Source organism: Macaca nemestrina, chromosome 3 (genome assembly GCF_043159975.1).
Source record: "Macaca nemestrina isolate mMacNem1 chromosome 3, mMacNem.hap1, whole genome shotgun sequence".
NCBI lineage: Eukaryota > Metazoa > Chordata > Mammalia > Primates > Cercopithecidae > Macaca > Macaca nemestrina.
Genome location: NC_092127.1, coordinates 155,434,334 through 155,452,890, shown reverse-complemented (window position 1 = coordinate 155,452,890; position 18,557 = coordinate 155,434,334). Strand labels below are relative to the sequence as shown.

General features: G+C 37.4%; 1 protein-coding gene across 1 annotated transcript in view; it reads left to right on the top strand.

Annotated features, from left to right (window-relative positions):
- The first annotated feature begins 2,291 nt into the window (after positions 1 to 2,291).
- The window catches only part of LOC105487707 (solute carrier family 30 member 9), a 105,748-nt gene continuing 89,482 nt past the window's right edge, over positions 2,292 to 18,557 (top strand). The window contains exons 1-2 of the mRNA XM_011751251.2: positions 2,292 to 2,539; positions 13,051 to 13,215. Of these exons, the coding sequence (XP_011749553.1) occupies positions 2,428 to 2,539; positions 13,051 to 13,215 (277 nt within the window). The 5' untranslated portion in view covers positions 2,292 to 2,427. The remainder of the gene's footprint in view (positions 2,540 to 13,050; positions 13,216 to 18,557) is intronic.

The window sequence follows — 18,557 nt, the reverse complement described above, 5'->3', positions numbered from 1 at the left end:
TTCCAAAGGCAAGTACCCACTGACTTAGAAAGAGTGGTGCTTAAGAGCAAGATCTTTGTGCCTTGGTTTCTCCATCTACCTATAACTTATTTAAAGTATTATGAATCAGACAGTGTACATAGAGGGCCTGGCAATTAGTAAATGATTAATATTACTACCGTTGCTATTACTGTTTTAAATTATCAATATGTTCATTTATAAATTTGCTGCCTCTTCCAATAGAAAATCAGCCCTATGATACTAGAATCTTACCTGTTTTGTATAGGCAACGCTGAATGTGTCTCAAATGGAGCATAAAAGCAAAGTCTCTTGGTAAGGATGGGATTTAGGGTCAAAGGAAATTCCCCTGAGGAACTCTAAAACTGACATTATCTTAAGTTTTAGCACTTGGGGAAGTTTCAAAGACTTTCCAAAAGGATAAGTATATCATGATATGTAGGTATAAATACCACGACAACTGCAGAGTTATTTTAATCCAAGTCTGTTGAGGCTTTATTATGTGACACAGCAATGTGAGGGTTAAACAAGGTAACACGGAATGATACACTTTGTTCTTCAAACTTATTTGGCAAATCAAGGGTACTGGTAGTTTATAACAAATAGTAGTGTCTAAGTCAAGTTACACCTCAACTATACCAGGAAAAAGAAGGACAGGAAAAAATTAACACACGGTGAAATTTTACTGTGCACCAACATTATATTTTACACATCAGGTGGGCCGTTATGGAAATTAAGAACTCTGCACAAAATGTATTTTTTTTAAAGTTTTGTATCACAAAAGGAACATATTTTCTTCTAAAAATGATTAGAACATACAGGTAAACAAAATAAAAATAATCCTATCGCACAAATTAAAAACAAAACCTGAGAAGTTCTGATCAGGCTTGCCTAAAATGACAGTTGAAACCAGAGCCATTTTAAGAATGCAAAATATGAGATTAGTTTTGTTCAAAAATAATTATCCATAAAAGTTAACAGATGTCTGCACACAGTTACCATAAGAGGTAAGCCTTTATGTATTTTTACTTCATAATGTTGAATTTCTATTAAAATCTATTACAAGAAAGGGAAAGTAACTTTACAGTAATATTCAGATTTTTTAGTAATACTGAGCCTACATTTATGGGACATCTCTTTATAATGTTTGTCCACTGAATATTTTAAGTTATGTTTGTCATAGGAAATTAAATTTGCTTACCATTCTTACGATAATTTCTTCACTTTCCTCATTTGGTTATACTTAATTAGTATAAAAGACTTGTTGATTTTTTTAAAATTAAGGACATACTAAATTTCCCCCTGAGATAGTTATTTTGGAGTAATATAGATAAGCGACTCAGATTAACTTCAAAACAAACCACCATACATTCCATTCAATTCATTTTTGCCAGGCATTGTTTTAGCCTCTTTATACAGCCATGTACAAAATAGACAAGATTCCAGCATCATGATGCTTATTTTCTATTCTAGGTCACAAAATAGACAAAAAAAACCCCAAAAACCAAAAAACAAAAAAAAAACCCATAACCTCAGAGTGATAAGCATTTTCAAGAAAATTACATAGGACAGCGGGGTAGAGAATGACCAGGCCTACCATAGCTAGGGTGGTCAAGGAAGGCTTCTCTTGAGTTTGAGCTAAGAGCTGAATGAGCATGGCAGAGAGAAACAGTTAACGTGGATACTTTCTTTCTTCCTGGGACCAGACTGTTTCGAAGTCTCCATACCTCCGTTTACCCTAACATGTCATGAACATATAAAACCTCTTATATTACAGGCAAAAATCCGAGGTTCACAGATGAGTAGGGCAAGTAACTGATTCCGAAGTGTGTACTTGCCTTTATGATACTGGATACACACTGGTGTTAACAAGGAGAACGATGTACGTAGCAGAGGTTCGGAGATTACTAGACATGTTGGCTCCAACCTGAGTTTATCCTGGCAGGCTCTAGGTAGAGAGGCTCAGAAAACCTGCGTCCATCCTTCCCATCTTTCCTCCCATTTCCGAAAGCATGGTCCTGGCTTCGAGTCTAGAAAAAAGGAATAAGTAGACAGAACTCCCAAAGGACAGCTTTCCTGGCTGACCAAGATGTAAACAGTTTACGTGATGATTTCCAAGCAAGTACAAAAGTACAGGTGCAAAAGAAAACGGCGGACACCAAACTTCCCCTGCGGCCACGCCCTCCCCCCTTTGGGGGTCTGGGTCCCTGGGAGGGAAGGCCTCCTTATTGGTGTTCGACGCGTTACGTCACTTCCGCTGCTTCCACGGCAGGCGTCGCTAAATGACGTCGCCGTTTCCGGGTCACTGAGGCAGCCTGTGGCGGCGAAGGTTTCAGTGTTCGCTGATGTCCAGTCTATGGAGTCAGTCGGTGTCGGTGGCGGCGCGGAGGCAGGAGGCGGTGTCCGAGTAGGGGCCCGTGCCCCGCCAGGATGTTACCGGGTTTGGCCGCCGCCGTCGCGGCCCACAGATGTAGCTGGTCCTCCTTGTGCCGGCTCCGTCTGCGATGCAGGGCGGCGGCCCGTGGCCCCAGCGACCGCCAGGGTGAGTGTCCCGCGCTGGCCGCTGGCTCCGTAGAAGCCGAATTGGAGGGCCAGGATGGGTTCGGCGCCTCGCCTGGGGCAGGTCCCCCGCTTGCCTTTCGCCAACCTCAGAACCTTCCTTTCCGGCCTCCGCCTTTCCAGTTCACCCTGCGCAGCCCGCGGGTGTCCTGACAGGTCTCCCTGACTCTGATGCCTCCTGCAGCCCTAGCATGGCCCCCGCGGGAACTTGTGGGCATCTCGCGGGCCGGATTGCACCTCTGAAGCCTACTGCTTTTTACCAAACAAAATGTTACGTGCGCATCGCGGTGTCCCGCGGTGACTCACCTCCGCGGTTGGAAATTGCGGACTCCGCAAAGTTCCAGGGTCTTTGGAGCTTTCCAGCGCACCTTCATTTAACACTAGGTTGAGATTTTCTTGGCCTGTTCTTTTTCTTATACTCCCAACTTATTTTCTTAAATTTTCTAAAAGGAAGGAGGAGTGCTACTCAATACGGATCTTTCGGAAGAAGTACGAAAGTATCCGACGATCATTGAATGAACCCAGTTTGGAGCCGAAAAACAAAGGAACTCTTCAGCTCGGCTGAGCAGTCTTTTTGGTGAAAAGGTGTCAGTTGTAATTGTAACCCAGAAAAAAAGGTGGTTGAAGAGAATTTTCATCTCTCTCAACATTCTTTTCTGACTCAAATTTAAATGGTTTGAGAGTTTCCAAAATAACATTGAACTTCTAATAAGGCTTACCTTCGTTTTTGCCGTAGCTTGACACATTGATTGACACTGAGAACTGATAGGAACTCTGAGGGAGAAGACAGAACTAAGTCCACCCTTAATCTAATCCCTCCATTCTTAGGATGCAGAGAGTATTCACCGAAACATTCATGTTTGAAGCCATGCATGGTGGTGCGCTCCTGTAGTCCAGCTACTCGGGAGGTTGAGGCAGGCAGATCTTTTGAGCCCAATAGTTCTAGGCTACCCTGGGCAATATAGTGAGACCTGTCTCTAAAAACATATCATGTTTGAAAAAACCCGTAGCATGTTTGTGACCTCCTGAAAGAAGGTGGAAGTTGCAGTCATTCGAGATTTTATGTAATATAAGCTATAATAACTGTGCTGTGCATATAAATTAGAATATATTCATATCTTTTATTTGCAACAAATGTAAAAGCTGGCTCTTAAAATTTCAAACGGATAAATTTTAACAGCACTATTCCCAGGGCTTTTTGGTAGTGATAGAAAAGTGTAACTGTTGAGTTTTTCCATATTGGCAATATATTGCCAGGTTCTCTTATGGACAAAATGAATCGTCGGCTGGGTGCAGTGGCTCATGCTTGTAATCCTCAGGAGGATTGTAAACCTTAGCACGCTGAGGTGGGTGGATCGCTTCAGCCCAGGAGTTCAGACCAGCCCCGGCAACATGGCAAAACCGCCTCTCTACAGAAAATTAGCCTGGTTTGGTGACATGCTCCTGTAATCCTAGCCTGTACTCCGGAGGCGGAGGTGGGAGGATCGCTTGAGCCCAGGAAGTTGAGGCTGCAGTGAGCCTTGAGTGTGCCAGTGCACTCAAGCCTGGGTGACAGAGTGAGACCCTGTCTCAAAAAAAAAAAGAAAAAGAAAAATGAATCATCTCCAGAATCCCCAAGTAAGTTTTTAGCACAGTTGTTTCTATTGACCAACCAATTTTGGCATTTTACACTGAAATTACAGTGGCTGTTAAATTTAGTCTAAACTGCCCTTTAAGTGTTGACAAAAAGGAGTAGAAACAGTGTAATTTGTAATCCCTCTTCTGTGTAGCTGTAATCATGTTGAAAATTATGTGTTCTTTGTCTCATCTGTCTGTGAAACATAGATAATTATTACCTATCTTAGTGGTCAAAATGACTTTGCAAAGTTGTTTGGAATGTTTATTACTACAAAAAATTAAAATTTTTTTCACACTTAAAAATGCTTAGTAGGTTTTTAAAAATAACTTTGTGAAAATTTAGTTTCAATAATGAAACATTTCTTAAAAGGGCAACTATTATTATGGCAAAATTTAAAAATCATTTAGAAAAAGAGTACTATTTAAATTGGATGCATGTGAGAAGACTATTTGAAGAACTTTTGGAAAAAGAAAATCTAAAAACAGATGTTTTTATTTGTCTAGAAGTAAGGTTTAGTTTATGCTTCTAAAATGCCTGTGGCTGGGAAAAACTTATAAAGCGTAAAGAGAGGAGGAAATCTTGAGGGATTGCTTGAATACTTAAAAATGAGAAATGCCTTTAAAGGCAAAATAGAAACTGTCTAAAAGAAATATGAGAACCCTGTTTGTAATTTTGAGTTGTCTGATAGCCATATTTTAAAAAAAACAAAATTAAAGATTAATTTTAATATATTCTAGAATTAATTTAAATAATGAAATTAATATATTTTAATAATAAAATTAAAATTGAATACTATTTTATCAAGTATATTCAAAATATTTCAACATGTAATCAATATCAAAATTATTGAAGTATTTTACATCGTCTTTTTGTACTGTCTTTAAAATCCAGTGAGGTTTTTTTTTTTTTAATTCTTTTTTTCTTGGCTTTTTTTTTTTTATTATACTTTAAGTTCTAGGGTACATGTGCACAACGTGCAGGTTTGTTACATACATATACATGCACCATGTTGTGCTGCACCCGTCAACTTGTCATTTACATTAGGTATATCCCCCAGTGCCATCCCTTCCGCCTCCTCCCACCCCACGGCAGGCCCCGGTGTGTCATGTTCCCCTTCCTGTATCCAAGTGTTCTCATTGTTCAGTTCCCACCTATGAGTGAGAACATGCGGTGTTTGGTTTTCTGTTCTTGCGATAGTTTGCTGAGAATGATGGTTTCCAGCTTCATCCATGTCCCTACAAAGGATATGAACTCATCCTTTCTTATGGCTGCATAGTATTCCATGGTGTATATGTGCCACATTTTCTTAATCCAGTCTGTCATTGATGGACATTTGAAAACCCAGTGAGTGTTTTACACTTACAGCACATCACAGTTCAGACTAACCACATTTTAAGTGCTCAGTAAACAGTGACTACTCAATTAGATAGTGTAGAGTTAGTATCTTTAAGTTATAAAGAATTTTTACAAACCAGTATACATTCCAGTAGGAAAATGGACAAAGGAATTGAATACAAAGTTCATAAAGTTGTTCAAGTGGTCAATAAAAATGCAAAAATGTTCCATACTTACTAAAAAACAGAGACTTTAAAGGGTTTTACTTCTCACTGCCTATCTCATTTTTGCCGAATTTTTCATAATGATGATACCCCATATTGAGGGTGTGGGAAAACAGGAACTCTCTTAACTACTGATTGAAAACTTAAAAGGTTTATGCCCTCTGACCTAATAGTTTTTACTCAAAACGATTTAAAGAAATAATCATATACATATTAAAATGTTTGCAGAAGTTTACTATAGTAATAAATTGGTAGTTTATAGTTATGGAGAGTTGGAAACTGAAATATATTATGATACATTTATTATGGGCTGGTGATATTTACAACCATTTTTTAAAAACTTATAATTCAGGGCCGGGTGTGGTGGCTCACTCCTGTAATCCCAGCACTTTGGGAGGCCGAGGTGGGTGGATCACCTGAGGTCAGGAGTTCGAGACCAGCCTGGCCAACGTGGTGAAACCCCATCTCTACCAAAAATTAAAAAATTAGCTGGGCGTGGTGGCGGGCACCTGTAATCCCAGCTACTTGGGAGACTGAGGCAGGAGAATCACTTGAACCCAGGAGGCGGAGGTTGCAGTGAGCTGAGATTGCGCCACTGCACTCCAGCCTGGGCGACAAGAGCGAAACTCCATCTCAAAAAAAAAAAAAAAAGTTATAATTCAGAAGAATAGTGACATGGAAAGTACTCTTGTGTTATTAGGTAAAAACTAGAAAAATACAGTAAAAATGTATACTGTGATATTAACAGTGAGTTTTCATATCTAAAATTTTTTTAATTTGTGTTTTACAAATGATCTGCAGTAGACATATACTTCTAAAGAATAAAAATGTTACTTAGTTTCTGTAGTAAGTATATCCTTTTTTATAAAAAGTTCTTTGGGTTAGGATAGAGCACATATTTCTTTTCTTCGTGTATTTACAGGTGGCCTCATTTGGCAAACATTTGAGAGGGGAAGACGCTTAAGTATACTAGATGAACACTGAAATTAATAAAAGTGTAATTTTTAAATAGAAAATAGAAATCAAACATACTCTGTTATTATTGTCTCTAATCTGCTGGTATTTATTGTCATAAGGAAAGTAGACTGAGAATTTAACTTTTATCCCCAGCAGAGGTCCCTCCTCCTCCTCAAACTCTTTAAATAACTAAGAGTATTGACAGTTATAAAAGACCAGCATGGCCAATTTGGTGAAAGCTCGTCTCTACTGAAAATACAAAAATTAGCTGGGCATGGTGGTGGGCACCTGTAATGATAGCTACTTGGGAGGCTGAGGCAGGAGAATTGCTTGAACCCAGGAGGTGGAGGCTGCAGTAAGCTGAGATCGCGCCATTGCACTCCAGCCTGGGCAGCAAGAGCAAAACTCCGTCTCAAAAAAAAAAAAAAAAAAAAGCAAGCAAACAAACAAAAAGACCATTTGGGCAGGTCGACAGAAAGATTCTATGCAGATCAAGTTCATTGTAGAATTTATTGTACTTAAGTATAAAATGAAGCTAACTGTAGTATGTACCTCCTAGAGTTGTTGTGAATGAGAATCAGCATTGGATGCCAGGCATTATTGTTGCTGATAGTGTAGTGCTGAACAAGGTAGTTGGTTTCCACCTTTCTTCCATCAGAAGCAAATATATTTAAAGTGCCATAGAAGAGATAGGCAGGACGATGGGCTAGAAAGTAGCCAGGACGGGCTAGTTCATTAGATAAGATGGCCTGGGACTCCAACTTTTCTGAGGTGATGACTGAGCCTAGGCATGAAAGATGAAAATGAGCAAGCCATGTGAAGGTCTGGGAGAAAGAGCAATTTGGGAAGAGTAAAGAGGAACTGTAAAGATCAGACTAGTATGTATATATGTATGTATTTTTAAGAAAGGGTCTTGCTCTGTCACCCAGGCTAGAGTGCACTGGCACGATCACAGCTCGCTGCAGCCTTGACTGCCCGGGCTCCAGTGATCCTCCCACGTCAGCTTTCTGAGTAGCTGGGACCACAGGCTAACACCACCATGCCCAGCTAATTTTTGTATTTTTGTTACAGACTGGGTTTCACCATGTTACCCAGGTTGGTCTCGAACTCCTGAGCTCAAGCATTCTACCCATCTCAGCCTCCCAAAGTGCTGAGATTACAGGTGTGAGCCACTGTGTCTGGCCCAGACAAATAGTTTTAAGGAGCAGAAAGAAACCTGTTGTGTCTAGGGTGTGGTGGGGTGGTATGAAAATAAAATTGAGTTTTTTCATTTTTTGGTTTTTTTTGAGATGGAGCTTCACTCTTGTTGCCCAAGCTGGAGTGCAATGGCGGATCTCGGCTCACTGCAACCTCCGCCTCCTGGGTTCAAGCGATTCTCCTGCCTCAGCCTCCTGAGTAGCTGGGATTACAGGTGTTAGCCACCACGCCTGGCTGATTTTTGTATTTTTAGTAGAGACGGGATTTCACCATGTTGATCAGGTTGGTCTTGAACTCCTGACCTCAGGTGATCTGCTTGCCTTGGCCTCCCAAAGTCCTGGGATTACAGGCATGAGCCACTGCACCTGGTGGAAATTTGAGTATTTTAAGCCACAGTCTTAGAAAAAGAGGAGTGTTTTTAAAATGTCACTCTTGGCCAGGCGTGGTGGCACATGCCTGTAATCCCAGCTACTCGGGAGGCTGAGGTGGGAGAATCACTTGAACCCGGGAGGTAGAGGTTGCAGTGAGTTGAGATCATGCCACTACACTCCAGCCTGGGTGACGGAGTGAGACTCTATCTCAAAAATAAATAAAAATGGAAAAAAAAATAGAATTAAGCAAGGCAGTAGAGATGTATGTCAAGATGCAGTCCAGGAAGTTGTCGTCATCTATTGTTTCCTAACTCAAAAAAAAAAAAAGAGATTCTCTGTTTCTTACTCTGGTCTGGAGAAAAGTTACATCAGCAGTGATCTTCTAGACTAAGCTGCTCCATCCAGGTCACACTTTTGCTTGCTACATGATTAAGGATAAAAAGGATTTTCCTTTAGTTTTGGCCAGCTGAAAGGATTAAAGTAAACCAGAGATAGTCAATCTGTTAATGGTAGACTATATTACAAATTGTGATGATGATGTTAATAAGACCTTGATGAAGTTTCAGATGATTTAGCAATTGATATATTCTTAGGGTTTTTTTTTATTATTATGGGCATTTTTTTAAATACAGGGAAAGTATAAGGTATAAAGTAAAAACTGTGCATAATCCAGATATTTCACCACATTTTTAGTAGTTGAAATCATACTGTACAAGTCTCTTGCTTTTTTTCATGCAACATTAGAGCATGAGTGTTTTTCCTTGTTATTAAAAGTTCTTAATGAATACATAATAAAAGTATAAGGACCTGCGGTAACTTAATCATTGTTCTATTAGGAAACATTTGAGTTGTTTCTGTTTTTTCCTGCGATGAATAATACTATAAGGAATAATTTTTGTGTTCTATATTATGTATTTTAAATTCATAATAACTTCTTTAAAAGGTTATATAACCTCTTGGTAACCTCTTTTAACAGCTATTTAGCTTTCATATATCACTGCCTTAGAAATTTTGGAAAATAATTACTGAAATAGTCTCTTAACTAAGGAGACTGAAATCTAGAAGACAGGCTGCAAGCTTGACTTTGTCTCTGAGGTTAGGCGGAAATAAACTCACATTGCAAGAAATCTTTTTGTTTATTTTTAGTTGTTGTTGCGGAAGCAACATATAGAGTAGACTGAGTTGTCAGTTTGTGTGGGAGAAAACGAGCATCTTTTTGTTGTTATTCGTAGCCTAAAAATGATGGTCAGATTTTCTCTGGAAGTCAGAGTAAGTGGTAGGTGACAAACTAGACTGGAGAGAGAGGACAAGTAGTGATCACTGGCAGTGGCCATTAGGTCATTAGCTACAAAGGCCATGAGAGTAAAATAAACACAGAAGTGTGGCTGTTCTGAATAGACTGATGATAGGATACCAGTAGCTCTGCAGTCTTGAAGACATAGCCCTTATATACACAGTTCTTGTCCAGGCCAGTAGAATAGTAAGTGCCAGAGTAAAGACTTCCATATGTAGGTTGTTTAGAAGTTACCTTGAAAAAAGGGTATTAATGGTGGGTAATATTTTTCACTCTGTCTCTCTGCTTACTAGAATTAATGAATTCAGTAATTCTTTTTTTGTTGTTGTTGTTTTGTTTTGTTTTGAGATGGAGTCTTATACTGTCGCCCGGGCTGGAATGGAATGGCACGATCTTGGCTCACTGCAACCTCCGCCTCCCGAGTTCAAGCAATTCTCCTGCTTCAGCCTTCTGCATAGCTGGGATTATAGGCGCCCACCACCACATCTGGCTAATTTTTGTATTTTTAGTAGAGACAGGGTTTCGCTATGTTGGCCAGGCTGATCTGAAACTCCTGACCTTGTGATCCACCCACCTTGGCCTCCTAAAGTGCTGGGATTACAGGCGTGAGCCACTGCACCCTGCGGAATTTAGTAATTCTTTAACCAGTGGTTGTGTTTCTATTGCTATGTGTTAGGTATTATATTTGTTTTATTGAGTTAAATGTGCTCCAGTACAGTTGTTATAATATACACTGTTAAAGGTGGTAAATGTATGTGCCATTTTCTGTCTCGTATTAATGCCAAATGTGTACTTTTAAAGTTGCTGATACCTGAATTTCTACTGGTGTTAAAAATTAAGGACTTTTCAAAACAGCCAGCAAGAAAGCTTTCAAAGATTATGGGGATAGTGTCAAAAGCACTTGGGAGTCAATTTTAAGAGACCTCTACTGGCCCAAAATAGAACAGTTTGAGCATTAGTCAGGATGATGACTAAACTAGATTGAAAAATGCCAAGTAATGTTTAAATTTATGAAGTTTTCATGATATACACACAAATTAAAAATGTGTCACTATTACAGGACCTTAGGTAATTAACGTATTATTTTGAGAACTGGTAAACAAAGGGAAAGAAGCATTTAGTCTGACTTTCCTATATGAACTACTTTTCTGAATAACCAATAAATGACGGATATTTTCTCTTTGTAGAAGTATTCTGAGTAGTAAATGAAGGAGTAATAAAATTAGTATCGTTTTGTAACCACCTAATGAATAAATGATTCTAGGCATTGAAGAACAGTAGACATTATCATCCCAAATAAATCAACCAATTACTGTGTGGTTCCTGATAAAAAAAACTCATCACCACTTAACAAAGTACTGTTGACCTAATAAAAAGAGCCTGAAGTTAGATAAAGCCTTTACAGCCATTGATTTATAGAACATATAGAAGAATGTGCTAAACAATACCATAGGAATTCAGTCAGCAAAATCAGCCTGGGAAATCACCAGGACAAAAATTCAGGACAAACAACCTGGCTTTTTCAACATAAAAATTGCAGTTAAACAGAACAAAACAAAACAAAAAAAAGCAGACATTCTGTAGCTTAAAAGAGACTTAAAAGACATCTCAATTAGTCCCAATATGTAAACTTTGTCTGAATCTATTCACGTAGAAACTGGAAAAAAATTATAACATTTGTAACAACTGGAAATTTGAAATTGAGAATATTTGATGATACTAAGGATTTTTTTAAAATTTCTGCTAATGGTGTTATGGTTGTGTTAAAGTGTTTGTTTCTTGTAAATACATACTGAAATATTTATGGATGAAATTATGTCTGAGATTTGCTTCAAATTAATATTGGTGCAGGTAGCGATGAGATGAAATTGACCATGAGTTGATCATTGTTGAAAGTAGGCAATGAGTACGTGACAGTTTATTGTGCTGGTTTTTCTACCTTTGCATATGTTTGAGATTTTCTGTACTGTTTTAAAAACAAAGGAGAATGTTGAAAAAAATCTAGCATCAAGTCATGGAAATGGGTCATCTTCCAAGGAAGGACTTTTAAACTGTGGAGTAATCCCTCTTTAAACATCTTAGCACAAATTCTATGAAAGTATTTCATCAGTGTGTGAAAAAAAAAAAGTAGCATATTGCCTTTGTCAGGTAATAATTACAGAAGATATTTTGAATAGGGCTGAAGAGTCGGAACACCAGTGGCCAGGATGAAGAAGATGCTTTTCTGGAGTGTGTTTCCTATGAAAATCTGCTTTAGCCCATATTTACTAATTATTTTTGCTAGCAGGCAGCATATTTTAATGTGTAGGAATCTTCTGTTATATTTGCTTTACTGACCCTTTAAAAAATAGACACAAATGACCAAAAACATTCTAGGCCTTCAACAGTTTCCCAAATAAGTAAAAGAATCAGTTGACATCAGAAACTTTCAAGGAAGTAAGTTCTAGGCCTGAAACTTGAGTGAATACTTATATTCCCTTATGCCCTTTGTGCTCTTCATATTATCTTCAACATTAGTAATTTATGTTCCTGATGAATTCTCTGCGCCATTAAGAAATGACTTTTCTTTCAGAATGCATATATCTGCACACACAATACATGAATTAACATTTTTGGAAGATCATTATTAAGCAGTTAAAAAAGTTTCAACTCTTAAACGCTCAACCCTCCATCCTTGGAAAAACTTGACTATCTGTAATGATGTAATTTGATTTCACCTAAAACTTTACAAAATATATGAATATTATCTAGATAGGGTTTTTGGGTTCTTTCAAAAAGAGGAATTCTCAGTACTCATAGTAAAAAATAAAAGAGAAGGAGGGTCACAGGAAAATAGAGACAAATTTGGTTTTCTTGTACTTGGGTAAATTGTGGAATATATTTTCCTTCTGTATTTGAGCCCTTCAAAGCTCACAGTAAACCCAGAGGAAGCAGCTGAAGTGCTTTGTAATTAGTCTTCTATTCTTCACTCAATTAAAATTCCCCATATACTGAGGCATCTCACCAAATGTTGATCTAATTATCTGATTAAAAAATTGGTGACAGTATGAATGAATGATTAATATAATTCACTTATTGATTGTGAAATGAAAGAGGAATGAATCTTTAGCTAGTGGAAGAAGGACACAGGATAATTTTGTGTAGGAAGTCTTCCTGACCTTCCCTCCCAGAGTCCTTTATTCTGAAAAGTAATTATGCCAAAATTTTTTTAGCTTGCAACCAGCATGCAAAATAAAGGGTTTCTATTATGTACTATATACCTTTCAAAATAACTGACTAGCATAAATATTTTATTTGATTTTTTAATATTTTTAAAAATTTCCAAATAAGTTTACAGGTTAGAGAAAATTAGAATGTTGTCACTAATTTTTCTTTACAAAATGTATTTCCTGTGTACCTAGAAGCAGTGAAACACCTCCTCTGGAGAGGGTGACTTGGCAATTAATTGTGCAGCTGGGAGTTGGTTTGAAATCAAAGTATATATGTTTTTTCTTTTAGAGTGGCAGAATTTAGTGACATTTGGAAGCTTTTCAAACATGGTTCCCTGTACTCATCCATATATTGGTACACTGAGTCAAGTAAAGTTTTACTCCACAAATGTTCAGAAAGAAGGACAGGGATCACAAACTCTCAGAGTGGAAAAAGTACCGTCATTTGAAACAGGTATGTATAAATTTTTTTAATGTATTTTTTTCTGTATACTGGAATAGTTTGTGTGAAATTATTTGTTCCCTGAATGTTTGATAGAACTTACTTATAATACTGTCTGGACTGATGTTTTCTTTGTGGGAACTATTAAACCACTTGTTTAATTTCTTTATTTTTTCTGTTTCTTTGTGACTCAGTTTTCTATGAAAAACTATCTACTTATCTACTTAAACTAAATTTTTAATTTATTGGTATAAGGTGTATAATGATATTCCCTGTTTACTCTCAATAGCATATGTAGTTGTGTCCTTTTTTCATTCCTAATATTTGGTTTATTTTCTTGACTAGTCTTCCCAGAGGTTTGTCTTTTATTATTTTTCCAAGTAATTTTTTTTACTTTGAACCATTATATGTTTGTATCCTATTTCATCAATTTTTGCTTTTTAATTATAGCCTCCTTGCTGTCTTTTTTTGTGTGTTTGTTCTGTCATTATTTTTTCTCTGTTTTATTGTTTTATAACTTCAACTTTTATTTAGATATAGGAGGGTACATGTGAGGGCTTGTTACATGGGTATTTTGTCTGATGATGAGGTGTGGGGTACACTTGATCTCATCACCCAGATAGTGAGCCTAGTACCAAATAGTTTTTCAACCATTGCTGCCCTCTCTCTCTCTCCCTCATCTAGTAGTCCCCAGTACCTATTTTTGCTGTCTTTATGTTCATGCGTACCTAGTGTTTAGTTCCTAGTTATAAGTGAGAATATGTAGTACTTGGTTTTTTGTTTTCTGTGTCAATTTGCTTAGGATAATGGCCTCTAGCTACATGCATGTTGCTGCAAGGGACATAATTCATTCCTTTTTGTGGCTGCATGGTATTCCATGGTGTATATGTACCATATATTCTTTATCCAGTACATCATTGATGGACAACTAGGTTGATTCCAAGTCTTTGCAATTGTGAATATTGCTGCAATGAACACCGAGTGCATGTGTCTTTTTGGTAGAATAATTTATTTCTTTTTGATATGCACTCTCTAATGGGATTGCTGGAGTTCTTTGAGAAATCTCCAATCTGCTTTCCACAGTGGCTGAACTAACTTACATTCCCACCAGCAGTGTATTAAGTATTGACTTTTCTCTGCAGCCTCACTAGCATCTCTTGTTTTTTGGTTCTGTCATTCTGTTATTAATTGTCAGTTAGATACTTAGTTTATTAATATTAACCCTTCCTTCCTTTCTGTAGACATTTAAGCCATAACACATTCCACAGTTTTGATATATAATATTTTTATTATTTATAATTCTAAATGTATTCTTATTTCTGTTGTGATTCTTCTATGACTTTTTAGTTGTTAAAGTATCATTTTAAATTTACAGATAGATGGAATTTTTGTTTATCTTTTTGTATTAAATGTTTTTCACAAACTGTGGTCTGTGTTGATTCAGTCTTGAAATTTGTTGAGTGTAACATTTTGGTTTAGCACTTAGTCAGTTTTTCTAAATGATTTTCCTGTCTTGAAAATAATATGTATTTTTAATTGCTGGTGTGGTGTTTATACACATCAATTCTTATTTTTAGTGTTCAATACAAATCTTTGTCCTGTTTTAAAAATTCATTATTACCAAGGGAGATGTTGGAGTATCAGAGTCTGATAGTAGATTTGATGGTCTTTTTTTTATGGTTCTGTAAATTTTTACTTTTTATAATTTGAGGCTGTCATTAGATGCATACGTATTTAGAATTATTACATAACACTGATGAATTATACCCTCTATCATTGTGCAGCTACTCTTTTTCTTTAGTGACCTCTCCACTACATTTCTTTTGGTTACTATTTTCCCATCCTTTGATTTTAACTTTTTGTCTTAATACAATCATCTATGTCTTTTAACTGGAAGTTTAAGCAGTTTACATTTACTGTAATCACTGATATAGTTAAACTTATTTCTACCATTTTGTCATGTTTCTTTGTCCTGTTTTCTTAAATTCCTTTTTTGCCTCTTTTTTTTTCCCCTCATTCCATCATCCCCTCTCCAATATTCTCTTTCTTTCATTTGAAAGTTTCAGACTCTGTGTCTGTACTTCAAAGACTAAAGTTAATTGATAAATTTACTTTCCTTCTGAAAAACACAAAAGCTTTAGAGTGCTTTAATTCTGATCGCCTCCTCCAACTTATGTACTACTTGTACTACTAGTAGTACAACTTATGTACTACTACTAATATTTTCTGTCTATTCTGCTCTTTCTCTGCTATGAAATATACATTGTTGTTTGCTTAGATTTATTCAGAGTCTTTGTTAGCCACCTTTTCTTATATCTAATCTTTCTGTCTGATGTGCATCCTATAGAAGTTCATTTAGGTGAGGATCTTTTGTGGGAAAGGCACATTTAAGATGTTACTCAATTGTCTTTTGGCTTCCACTAATTGTTGAGAAGTCAGATATTATGCCTTTGTTTGTATATCTTTTCTATTTGACAGCATTTTAAAATTTGATTAACTTTAATTTGAAAGTCTTTTTCTTTGGTATAAATGGCAGTTTTATTATGAAGTAACTAGCTATGTATCTCTTTGTATTTATTCTACTTGAGATTTGTTGGGGTTCCTAGATCTGAAGATGGATATTTTTCTACAATTCTGGAATTCTGCAGTTCTCTTATTATCCCTTCAGATATTACATCTTCCCATTTATGTATTTTCTTCTGGAACTTCAGTTAGAAATATGTTACATCATATGTTTTTCATGTCTCTAAACCTCTCTATCATATTTTCTATTTCTTTACCTTTCTGGCCTGCATTCTGTATTATTTCCTCAGGTCTACCAGAATCACTAATTTCCTCTTTAGTTGCCTCAAATATGCTGGTTGATTATGTATGTTGGGTTTTTAACTTAAATGATTTTATATATATATATATATGTACGTGTGTGTATATATGTGTGTGTGTATATAGAGATGTGTGTGTGTATATATGTGTGTGTGTGTGTGTATATCTCTCTCTCTCTCTATATATATATATATATATATTTTTGAGACCAAGTCTCATTCTATTGCCCAGGCTGGAGTACAGTGGTGTGATCATGGTTCGCTGCAGCCTCGACCTCATGGGCTCGACCTACCTCAGCCCCCAAGTAGCTGAGAAAACAGGTGTGTGCTGCCATGCCCAGCTAATTTATTTTTGTATTTTGTAGAGACAAGGTCTCTCTGTGTTGCCCAGGCTGGTCTTGAACTCCTGGGCTCAAGCAATCCTCCTGCCTCAGCCTTCCAAAGTGCTGGCATTACAGGGGTGAGCCACCATACCGGCCATATTTTTCATTTTTAGAAATTGTTTTTTACCTTGCTTGGTTGGTCTTTAATTCTTTGGTTGTATTTTCAGACTTACCTTTTATTAGATACATTAAACATAACTTTTATATTTTTAACAGAAAATTCTGCTATATGAAATCTTTTTGTTTCTCACTATATGATCCTTTTCTTACCTTTTTTGCTCTTATTCATGATGTCATAACTGTGTTTTATAACTGTGAGTTGTTCATTTTCCATGATGTTTTTGCATCTTGAAAGTATTTGATGTTTATCTGGACTGAAAATGACTTTCTGCCAGGAGGGATTTGTTTTGGCTTTTGTATGCTACTCTCTAGTAGCATTATTGGGACCACATTAAATTCAGTTCTCTGCTTTAGATTTACATTGTGAATTCAGATGTATACTTGTGTTAGGGTTCACTTGTCTGTAGGATTTTCAGAGGAGTCGTTTTTTCTTCCCCACTATTTAACACCAAAATACAGACAGGCCAATTTCCTTGCTGTTCCCTTCTATGTGTATTATTTATTTCTAGTTCATAGTGATTCCATGGCTGTGGCTTTTTACTTCAGTGTCCCCTGTTAGACTCCTTATCTTGGGCAGAACCTAGTCTTATTCTCTGGTCTTCCATGCCCCTTGTAGGTCTGGAGGTAGAAATAAGCTCAAAGAATCCAAGCTTCAATAGAAATCAAGGGAGAGCTGGCTTTGATGTGTTCATTTATTCTGTAGAGGTTCTACTTTCACTTCATTTTTGCCCTTTTCATATAATTTTTTGCTAGACTAACAATGCATTTAAAAAGATTTTGCTTGAGGTACAATAAAAGGAAGCATTAAAGGAAGTCCTTTATTCATTAATTTACTCAAGAAGTATTTATTTATTTATTTATTTATTTATTTTTTGAGACGGAGTCTCGCTGTGTCGCCCAGGCTGGAGTGCAGTGGCCGGATCTCAGCTCACTGCAAGCTCCGCCTCCCGGGTTCGGGCCATTCTCCTGTCTCAGCCTCCTGAGTAGCTGGGACTACAGGCGCCCGCCACCTCGCCCGGCTAGTTTTTTGTATTTTTTAGTAGAAACGGGGTTTCACCGTGTTAGCCAGGATGGTCTCGATCTCCTGACCTAGTGATCCGCCCGTCTCGGCCTCCCAAAGTGCTGGGATTACAGGCTTGAGCCACCGCGCCCAGCCAAGAAGTATTTATTGAGTACTTTTTATATGACAGAAAATGAGAATGACTCAGAGCTGATACTAAAGCAGAAAATTAAGCAAACAAATATTGTATTGTAACATTTAGCCCTGTATTCATATGTTCTGCATCTGTGGATTCAGCCAAACAAGGATCAAAGGATTTGGGGGGAAAATGAATGGCTGCATCTGTACTGAACATATACAGACATTTTTTCTTGTCATTGTTTCCTAAACAATACAGTATAACGATGGTTTACTTAGCATTTGCATTGAATTAGGTATTATAAGTTATCTAGAAATGACTTAAAGTAAATGGGAGGATGTTCATAGGTTATATGCAAATACTGCACCATTTTATAAGGTGGACTTGAGCATCCATGGATTTTGGTATCTATAGGGAGGTCCTGGAACCAATCTCCAACAAATACTGAGGGATAACCAGACTGTGATAGGGGAAATTCATTGTGCTGCAGGGGCACACGGGAGAGGCACTTAACCGAGTTTTGAGTGGTTAGGAAAGCTTTCCATAAGGAAATGATACCTACTTCGAGACATGAAAGAAAAGTAGGTATTGGCCAGGTGTGGTGGCTCACACCTGAAATCCTAGCACTTTGGGAGGCCAAGGTGGGTTCGAGACCAGCCTGAGCAAGATGGTGAAACTCTTGTCTCTACAAAAGATACAAAAAATATCTGGGCATAGTGGTGTACAGCTGTAGTCCCAGCTACTCAGGAGGTTGAGGTGGGAGGGTCACTTGAGCCTGAGAAGTCAAGGTTGCAGTGAGCCATGATAGTGCCTCTGCACTCTAGCCTGGGCAACAGAGTGAGACCCTGTCTCAAAAACACACACACACACACACACACATACACACACAC